Genomic DNA, 11,377 nt, shown 5'->3' on the forward strand with positions numbered 1-11,377 from the left:
GCGAAGACGTCAACTTTCTTCTTTATATCCGAATGTGCTACGAACAGGCCCCTCAAATTCACCCAAGGAATGCACTTGCCATCGCCTTTTTTTCTAAATTCGGGCTGTAATCCATTGTTCACTCATCCCGGTGATACTCATTAATTTTTTATAAAAGTTGGGCCATTAGTAGCCCTAGAATAAGTTTTGTCGACTTGAACTTTTGGACAACGAAGCAAAGCTGTATACTCCTCCACAGTAGACACCGAGTCCATCTTCCTAAAAGTGAAATAACTATATGCGGGGTCCCAAAATTGAGCCATAGCTCGAAACAAGTGCTTGTCCACCTTGATGTCAAGCAGATAGGGTAGGTCGCTGTAATTTTGATAGAATAGTTGCTTAGCCTCATCATCCCAACGGGCCCATATATCCCTCAATTCCTAGAACTCATTTTGCTTCACATTGATACGGGTGAAGTTTTACAACTCTGACGTATATCCCCCAGCTAGGCTATCCCCTTTCTCAAGTTGCATCTTCTCTGACCACATATGGACAACCACATTATCCTCCACTTTATCAAGAAATTCGTTCTCTATGACAAGCTTTCTAATTTATGAACTGAACAGGAATTGACACCTCTTTAATATGAAATGACATGCAATCATAACAACAACAAAACACAAAAAGTTAGTATCGAATAATAAAAACCAAAGCAAATAGAAAATAATCAAACATTTATCTGGGTAATCGCTAGAGCTCAACATAGCTCTATCTAGGGTGGGCTCTTAGAGTTCACTATATGTGGCTTGCTTCTAAGAAAAGGTACCTGAACCAGCAGATTCCTCAACCCTCACCCATTATAGGCTCATATGGGTCGAGTTTAATTCAAGGGAATACATTTCCCTATGGCTATGCGGAGGTGAAAACCTCACGAAGTCATAGGTACAGATGTATCCCGAAAGCAGTCCACTAGCCCATGCGAGGTGAAATCCTCACGAAGGCATAGCTTCCCACTCCCACTTAAAAGGTGTAACGAAAACGGTCATGCAATGCAATGCGAGGGGATATAAAAACTCAAAATACAAAAAAAAAATGAATAAAATGATGAAAGACATAACACTAATGAAATACAATGAGAGGATTGTATGTTAAAAACCAAATTTTTAATTTTCGACAAAAGGACAGAAAATAATCAAATTTTGGCTTGACTCTCTTATTGTTCCCCAGTGGACTCTCCAAGCTGTCGAAACTATTTTTCGAAAAATAGGAATCGACCTTTTTAAACGACAGTTTGGAGTCGCCATCGATCCTTTTTGATGAAGTGTGATCGGGTCACCTCAAAACGTGGTTGTTTTTCAATAAACAAATTGATTTATCAAAACAACGATTTTGGTCTGCAAAAATTGGAAAAACGGGTTCGGGAGTCGGTTACGTACGAGGAAGGATTAGCACCCTCGCAACGCCCAAAATTGGTACCTAATCGATTAATTAATGTCCTAACGTTGAAAATTTGAAGAAAAATGTTAAAATACGATCTCTTTAAAAATGTACGAACAACTCGAGTTGGATTTTAAGATTCACTCATTTCAAAGGAATAAAATACCACATCCAGCACGTTAGGATACAATATTCTAAGCCTCCAAAAAACGGAGATCACCTCATAATTTTCAAAACATGCAGAAGTTTAAAAGGGTATTCGATTATTTGGTCAAACGGAAAATCGAAACCCAACACGTTAGGATACAATTTTCTAAATTTTCAAACACAAAATGTTGCCTTGTTAAAAAACTCTTGAATAAAATGCAATAATTAAATGAAATGTATTTATTTAAGACTATGATTCATTAATAAAGCCATTACACCAATGAAATATAAATACAAATGCTAAATGATAATTCACATTGTATGACATGCCAACTTCTAATGCAAATATAAATGATTAAGGAAAAATGTAATAACAATTCTAATATCTCACATAGTACTAAAACAATGTCAAAGATTATAAAAAAAGAATGATAAAATATGGAAATTTCAATCTAAAAAGAAAGTAAATATGGAAATTCATAGTAAAAATGATTGAAAGTGTAAAAATCTTGATTTTCAGAGTATGTTTGGTTGGGTGTATTGGCATAGCCAATACACCCCTAATCGGTGGGCCCACTTAATCCCACGTTTGGTTGGGTGTATTGCCCTAATACGGGCCTATTACGTTACTACGCAATCCTCATTTTCTCTGCTTCAACGCTGATTTCCAATCCCTTCCAAAAGAAAGGATTAGCTAATCGGTGTCTGTTTTACCCTTCCCAGCAGAAATCGTTCTCCCCACCCTCTCCCTCTCCCTCTCCCTCTCCCTCCCAACATCAACAGAAGTTGCCACCGAACCAAACCTCCACCCGCTCAGATCTTTCGCCGACTTTCATCTTGGCATCTTTCACCAACATCAACAGAAGCGGCAAGTGCTTCTTCTCTTTTTTTACTTAATTTGGATTTTTAATTTTCTTCCTCATGATTGTTTTGTTGACAAAAAACAGATTTGTGTTCTTCAACTATGGTGGGTTTTGTCTGTTGAAATTAGGGTTTTTTTGGGGATAAATTATCAATTCTCCTGCATTATCATTCTATCTTGTATATTGTAGGCTTAATTTGCATTAGACTCTTCCTATATAAAACTCAATGTGTCGGTTTCGTTTGTTGATCTTTTTGTTTTCCTTTTCCATCTTCAGCAATTTGGGCAGCCACAGTGGTTGACTATCAAAGGGCACTCACATTTTGTTAAAAGGGTGAGCATTTTTCTAGTTTCCTAAACTCTCCACATACGGTTCTATTGATGTAAGCTAATTAAAAGTATAATCCAATTCAATGAAATCAGGTTAGTGAAATGCTGGAGACTAAAGGTTGTCTTTTTAAACTTGGTTGTGAAGTACAATCTGTTTTGCCTGCTGATAATGGTGAGTGCTTGCCTCGAAAATCATCCATCTTTCAATATTTACCAGGAAAAATATGACTTTTTCATATCAGATTTTACAGACCCCTGAGGATAGTTGTGTATAAATGGATTGACAGGTACCACCATGGTCTGTGGAGATGGTTTTCAAGAAACTTACAATGGATGCATAATGGCTGTTGATGCTCCCACTGCCCTAAAATTATTAGGAAATCAAGCAACATTTGAAGAAACAAGAGTACTGGGTGCTTTCCAATATGCTACCAGGTACTAAAATTTGTACTCCCTCGTTGATCTGTTTGCCTTTGAACGTCTCAAAATTAATATGCAAGTATAATCTAATCTATTTTGCACGTTCTTTAGTTTATTTAAAGTGAGCTACTAAAATTCATGAAATCTAATCAATTGTTTCTGTTGGCAGTGATATTTTCCTTCACCGGGATAGTACTTTAATGCCACAAAACAAATCAGCTTGGAGTGCATTGAATTTTCTCAATAGTAGCAAAAATAATGCATTCTTAACATACTGGCTCAATGCATTACAGGTATGTCAAAAAATTAAGTTTGCTAATATTGTCTAACATCTAGGGAAGCATAGAAGATTCTTGTCAGATACCATTTATTTCATCAGAATTACTAAAATACTTGGTTGTTTATCCAGTTATAACTTGAGTAATGCTGAGTGGTTCTTATTCTTTTTATAGTATATTGGGAAAACAAGTGAGCCATTTTTTGTGACTGTCAATCCAGACCATACCCCGAAGAATACCTTGCTTAAGTGGTCGACTGGCCATGCAATTCCCTCTGTTGCTGCATCAAAAGCTTCACTTGAGCTTGGTCAGATTCAGGGGAAGAGAGAAATCTGGTTCTGTGGTGAGATCCTCATGAAATTAGTTAACATTTTGGACCAAAATTTTGGGGAGAAGTAAATTATCAAGGGATGAAACTAGCTCTTTTAGTTCTCTTCCACTAGCTATGGATTTGTGAAGTATTATTGCTACTGTTATGGTGCTGTGCTTTTATATTTCTTGTGTTCTAAAACCTTCATTAGCTGTCATTATAAGATAATAAAACACGATGTCAACTGCCTCTCGTCTGAGTATCTGTTTTACAATTATTTCAGGCTATGACTTCAATCAGGATGAACTAAAGGTACCTCTACCTAGTAATTTCTGCTTATTTTCAACTCTTAACAAGCAAGATAAATTCCTTTAGTTTAGGCTGCAATGAAAGTACAAGAATCCACAAAGCATGTTTCTAAGGTGCTCTTTTTTTCTCAGGCTGGTATGGATGCTGCACATGGTATCTTGGGAAAGCATTCTTCTGTTCTGCACAGTCCAAAGAATATGTCACCCTCTTTCATGGAAACAACGGCACGCCTCTTTGTTACTAAATTCTTTCAACAATATATATCTATGGGCTGCGTAACGTGAGTTCTTAAATATAATCACTCAATGTTAGTTCACTGCATGTTTTTCTACTTGAATTTGACACAATTGACCATGTGGCTATCATCAGTTTCTTAGAGGAAGGAGGCAGAATTTTCACTTTCAAAGGAAACATGGAAAAGTGTCCTCTTAAAATAGTTCTGAAAGTGCATAATCCTCAGTTTTACTGGAGGGTACACACCACACATTACTTAATTCTTAATTCAGTTGGATTACTTGTTAATATTAAACTCTATTGTCACCTTTGCTTATGAGCATTATATGTGCTTTCCCTCCAGATCATGAAAGAAGCTGATATAGGCCTTGCAGATGCATATATCCATGGAGATTTTTCTTTTCTTGATGAAACTGAAGGCCTTCTTAATCTTTTCCGGGTAAGAAAATGTTATCGAGATCTGTTCCTATACATACAATAGAAATTAGGTTTGTTATGATTTATCATAATCTTCATTGATAACTTTGCAGATTCTTGTTGCCAATAAAGAGAACTCAGCTGCCTCAGGATCGAATAAAAGAAGGTTCATTATAAGCTTGAAGAAGAATCTAGATTGCAATACTGGTAGAATCCATAAATAAAACCGGTTTATTAAGCATGGACATTTATTTGGTTGCAGGACTTGGTGGTCACCTGCTCTGTTAACAGCTAGTATATCATCTGCAAAGTATTTTGTGAAGCATCTCTTAAGACAAAATACTATTACACAAGCTCGTAGGAACATTTCTCGTGTTGTTTGTGCAGCTATGCCATCAAGAAGAAGGACGAAATCGAGAGAGTTGCTAAGGCCAATCGTTGAGGAATTGGTAGGACTTTGCATAAACCATGGCAGTGGACACTTCTGTTTTTTATTCAGTACTTTATAAGTTACCTATTTTGTGTTCCGAACATAATATGAATGTTCCGTTATTTAAGTTGAGATGTTATTGAAGAAAGCATATCCTGTTTTGGTTATATATGTTGTACTTATTTTGCCATGGTTTGAAGCTGTTGAGTTCATCTTTGCTGCAAACAAAGAGATGAGAGTGCTTGATGTGGTTGTTTTGACCACATTAAATCGCCCTGCCTGTTGCTGATAATTAGTACTTAAAAAAGAGACAATTAAAGGAAGAAATCAAATTGAGTTTTTCCAATTATTGAGCAGATGAAATTATACAAGTCTTTCAAAAATATTGTTTTGAATTTCTAACCCAGCCAATAGAAGCAAAGAAAAAAATATTAATTGGAGCAATTGTACAAACTTCTATTTGAAGTTAAATACAAAGGCCGTAACACTATTGAAATCAAGCCTTTCAACCTGCATTAACAATGGAAGAGACTGCAGTTCATCAACGTCAAATTTTATATGTTTTATGAACATGATTCTCTCTATCTAAAGATAAAGAAAATTTTTTTTGGAACTTTATACTACAAAAGTCGATTTAATAATCCCCGTTCTAATACTGCTTATGTTGTTTGGCTTGTTTCAGTTGGAAATATAATTTATTAGTTATAATTATTTTAAATTTTATTAAATCATATATTTTAATTAAAATATATTTAATATTAATTATTTCAAATTTTCTTTTATAGTATCATATATTATGATTTGAGTAAATTCATATAAGAATATTAATTATTAAGAATTTTATTAAATTATATATTTTAATTATAATATATTTAATAATAATTATGTTACTTTATATTTTACAGTATCATATATTATGATTTGAGTAAATTCATATAAGAATATTAATTATTAAGAATTTTATTAAATTATATATTTTAATTATAATATATTTAATAATAATTATGTTTAAATATGATTAAATTATTTATTATTGATATTAATAATCTTATTAAAATTTAAATAACAATAACAATAATAATTTACCAAAACAAATTTCTGCTAATTATAAGAATTTTATTAAATTATATATTATTAATTAAAATATATTTAATAATAATTATGTTTAAATATGATTAAAATATTTATTACTGATAATAATAATCTTATTAAAATTTAAATAACAATAACAGTAATCATTTACCAAAACAATTTTATGCTAAGGGTATTCTAGTCATTTTAGTTTTTTCCATTATGCTATTACACCTCTATTCCATTCAACCAAACACAAGATTACTATTACGCCTCTATTCCATTACATTCAACCAAACAGTGGATTAGCTATTACACCTCTAATCCAATACACCTCTAATCCCAATACACCTCTAATCCAATACACCTCTAATCCAATACAGCGAACCAAACGCACCCTCACAGTTGAAATTGAAGGGAAATTTTCACAGTTAGTTTCTGCGTGTCTTTTAGTTACTTTTATAAAGGCTTCCACTCCTATTAATTATAACATGAACCCATTTAGTTTTACATTTCTTCAAAAAATTGAAATCTTGTCACCTATAGTTGCAAAATAAATCCTTTCACCTTTTTATTGCTTTTTAAAAGGGTCTTTTGCCTTTATAAATACCCAAATCAGTCCCTCTGCTTTCACATTAATTCATAATTTGGAAAATGTATTTATTAGTTTTTATCTTTTTCTTTAATTTAACTTCTTATTTAATATAATTATATAAATGTTAGTTTATAATGTTTTCCAGAACTTGTTTTTTAATGATTATTTGAATAAATATCTATTTTTTTTAACAAATTTTGCTCTGATGTTTAATTTTCTTTTATTTAATTTTTATACTATCTTTGTTAATTTGGATTTGAATATTAAATAATTTTGACTTATATATTTTTAAAAAAATTATGTAATAATTATTTTATTATTTAAGTTATATGTTGACTCTATTAATTTAAATGCATGCTTTAACATGGATTATGAATTTGTATGGTAATTTATATATAGTGTTTTAAATTTTGGTATATTGACTTTAGGTGTTAATTACTTGCATCCCTTGCTTATGTATTGATTTAGGTGCCCCTGAATTAGTTTTGATTTTGCATAATTAAGTTGATAAATTTGGTGTATTTTAAATTATTCATGATAAGATTTATTTTAGATATAATGCATGTGTGAATTGGATAAATAATAATTTTAATTTGCTTTTAGTGTATGTCGTAACCATTTTTTTGAAAAACGGGAATCGATTTGGATTTTGAAAATAAAAACGAACAGAGGAGTCGCCACCAATCCTTTTTGATAAGGTGTGATCGGGTCACCTCAAATTAATCATTTTAATAAAAGTTAAGATTTACTAAAACGATAATTTCTGGTCTACGAAAATCAAAAAATGAGTTCGAGAGTCGGTTAAGCACGAGGAAGGATTAGCACCCTCGATACACCCAAAAATTGGTACCTAGTTGATTAATTAGTGTCTTAGTGTCGAAAATTTGAAAACTCGAAAAAATTTAAAATACGATCCTTCTTTATAAAAATGCTCTAGTGTTAAAGACCTTCTCGTCTCAAAATATAAAATGTCACATCCAGTGAGTTAGGACATGACATCTTGAATTTTCGAGAGCGAGCTTGCCTTTTATTTAAAATTAACGCTTTTTAAAGGATATTCGGTTAGTTAGGGTGAACGAGGAAAATCGAAACCCAGTGAGTTAGGGTACGTTTCCTCGAATTTACGAACACCAAATATCGCCTTTATTCGCGAAAAATCTTATTTCGAAATAACAAAATGTCATACCCGGTAAGTTAGGGCACCACACCTCGTATCCCCGAAAATAAGCATTTTTTAAATTCGTATTGTGATTTAAAAGAATATTTCGTGATTTAGGTTAAAAGAGAAAAATCGAACCCAGTAAGTTAGGGCACGATTTTCTCGAATTTCCAAATACGGAATATCACTTTTATGAAAGGATTATTTTAAGGTATAAAAAAAAACATGATGTGATTTATAGTAAAATATGAAAGCAAATTATGGTATTAACACGTATAATAATATGATGATAGTGTCAAAACAATAACATGAGCAGTTATAAAAGATGAAACAATAACGAGGCTAAGTATCATATAAATGTAAACACGTACGTGGGGAAAATGGAATAATCGAACACGCAAGCAAATAAATAAATAAATAGATATAAAAAATGGAAAAATAAAATGACAATGATAACGATAGTAATGATATAAAAGTATATACATATATGGGTTAAGGTATATACGTAATAATAGAGGTTATAAGAAATATATGAAAGAAATATACAATATTAAAAGATACATATGCGTAGTACAAAAAGGTATACGTAATATAATGAAAATTACATAGTGTATATACCTATTAGTAATAATAATGGTAATAATAATAAAAAAAACATTACATAAATATATATTGAAAATAGATATATAATAATATTTAAAAGCATATACATAATATATACATAATATACGAAACAAAATATACATATAATATATTAAAACATATACATGACATACATAATATACATGATAAAACATAATATGATATTTACAATATATAAAACTATAATAAAATGATGTAGACGATATAATATTAATTTACATGGGCATAATATGAAGTATAATATATAAATATATATTAAAAGTATGTATATATGACACAAATGTATTAACAAAACAATAATATCAAAACTAATAATAACAATAATATATAAATGTATACGTATATATATATATTAAAGATATATAATAAAACATATATTAATATTAATAATAAATATAGAAGTGAAAATAGATATAACAAAATGTATATAATAGAGTATTTAAATATGCATACATAAAACATATATTAGGAACAACAATAATAATATATATAAAACAACTATAAGAATATATATAAAATATATATATGTAGTATTAATTAAAAATATTTAAATAATAATAAAATATGTTAAAAATAATAATACAAGAATAGTAAAATAGAATAATGAATAATATTAAAATAATAAAGAAGAAAAATAATATAGAAACCGTATTAAATCTGAGAAAAGGACTAAATTCGAAACAAATATTAAGTTTTGGGGCCAATTTAAAAAATAATAAAGAGGAATGGATTGATTCGAACGCGCGAGCAAACAGGAGGGCCTAAAGGAATAAATATCCCGACCTCCTAAAACGGCGTCATTCGCATAGGTACTAAATTGAAAACGAAATAAATTATAGGGCCAGATTAAGATTAAGTAAAACTTAATTGTGAAGTCATGAAAAAGCGGAGGGGCCAAGAGCACAAATAACCCCTCCGTCTCAAAAACACGCGGATCCCAGGGTACTACGGGTCGGGTCTCCGAGTCGGCACCTAAACGACACTGTTTCAGCATTTTAAAATGACCGGGCAAAACGGTGCGTTTTGCCGGCCTATATAAGCCATTTATTTTTTATTTTTTTATTTCCCTTCTCCCTCTTTCAAAAAAAAAACCCTCAAATCCTCTCCCCCTATCGTTCCTAGGCCTCCGTCTCTGGTCCCTGGGCCAGTGGACGACCATCGCGCGCTACGGTGGCCGGAGATCGAAAAAAGGTAAAAAAAATTATATTTTTTTATTTTAAAAGCGTATATATATGTATACGTGGATAAAATAGGTTAAAAAAAAGAAAGAGAATGAAGATAAGGATGAGAATCACCTTCAGCTATTAGCTTTTTATTCTCTGTTTGGACTGTTTTATGCTTTTGATGTTGCTAGGGTTTTTGTTTTGCTTTGTATTTTTTTAAATCTAATATTGTTTCTCATTTCACAAAAGGCCGAATGTTACAATGGTTTTTTGATTTGGCTTTATATAGCCATTACAAATCCTTTTTTATATTACATTGTCTTTTCTTTGCAGAAAAATGGGCGGTGGAGCAGAGGCCATTTGCGCTGTCGACGTGACTGGGGCGGTGGGAGTCAGAGGCGGTGGAGGCAAGTGGTTTAGGGTTTTAGATTTTGAAACCCTAAACTTGAGGCTAGTTGGGTTGGGGCTTCTGTTTAGAGGTTAGTGGGTTTTAGGTAGGTTATTTGTTTTGGGTAGGTTATTTGTTTTGGGCCCAAAATTGGGCTTGTACAGCTGCCCCTCTTTGCTTGTTGTCGTGTAACGAGAACAGAGTAAAGACTTAAAAAAGACCAATTTTGCCCGGTCTCACCATGTCTGGACTTGTTTAGCGCCTTTTTTACAGGTAGCTTCATTCTAATCCACTGCATCTTCAGGGAAATAAGACTTGTGAATTTAGTTAACTCTACTGAAACTTCAAGAGGATCTGCTGTGGCTTGGATAAACTCCACTGCTGTTTCAGGGAGAAGACATTTGATTTTCAGCCTGTTACCCTACTGCTTAGGGGGTTAAGGTCTGTAAATTTGGCTTGTTACCCTACTACTTAGGGGGTTAAAATTTGGTGGTTTGAATATGCTTCACTGCAACTTTAGGAGGGCAAGATTCGCCATCTTCTGATCTGCTTCCCTACTACTTAGGGTGATAAGATCTATAAACTCCAGCTTGTTAGCCTACTGCTTACGGGGTTAAAGCTCATTTCCTTCGATCTGTTTCCCTACTGCTTAGGGGGTAAGATCTGTAAATCTTCAGTCTGCTTCACTGCAACTTCAGGAAGACAAGATTTGCTGGATTCGATCTGTTCCACTGCAACTTCAGGGAGACAAGATCTGTAATTTTCAGCCTATTACCCTACTACTTAGGGGGTTAAGGTCTGTAAATTTGGCTTGTTACCTTACTGCTTAGGGGGTTAAAGCTCATTATCTTAGATCTGTTTCCCTACTGCTTAGGGTGATAAGATCTATGAACTTCAGCTTGTTACCCTACTACTTAGGGGGTTAAAGCTCGTTGCCTTCGATCTGTTTCCCTACTGCTTATGGGGTAAGATCTGTGAATTCACTGATTCTAGGGACATGACCTGTAGAATCAGTTCCATGTATTTATGCTTATGTCAAAGAATTAGGATGCTATGATTAAAATGAATCAAATGTTCCTAATTAGATGCACTTATGAATGATCTATAAATGTATGAGTACAGCATGTTGTGAGCGTGAATCCCTGTTTAGGTTGCCATTGCTCTTTGTTCATCAAGGTTCCTTCACTGCAATGGTACCTTGTCTTC

The 11,377-nt window shown here is 32.6% G+C and overlaps 1 protein-coding gene across 1 annotated transcript; it reads left to right on the forward strand.

The window, feature by feature from the left end:
* Positions 1 to 2,621: 2,621 nt before the first annotated feature.
* Positions 2,622 to 5,320, forward strand: LOC107897139 (uncharacterized; the record flags this gene model as incomplete). Its single annotated transcript, XM_016822485.2, has 11 exons — positions 2,622 to 2,759; positions 2,849 to 2,927; positions 3,043 to 3,190; positions 3,345 to 3,468; positions 3,628 to 3,796; positions 4,047 to 4,075; positions 4,204 to 4,352; positions 4,442 to 4,544; positions 4,650 to 4,745; positions 4,837 to 4,889; positions 4,986 to 5,320. Coding segments are annotated over 11 exons (1,335 nt in total), but the record flags the coding sequence as incomplete, so codon positions are not given.
* Between the last annotated feature and the right edge of the window lie 6,057 nt (positions 5,321 to 11,377).

This window comes from Gossypium hirsutum, chromosome A10, assembly GCF_007990345.1.
Source record: "Gossypium hirsutum isolate 1008001.06 chromosome A10, Gossypium_hirsutum_v2.1, whole genome shotgun sequence".
NCBI lineage: Eukaryota > Viridiplantae > Streptophyta > Magnoliopsida > Malvales > Malvaceae > Gossypium > Gossypium hirsutum.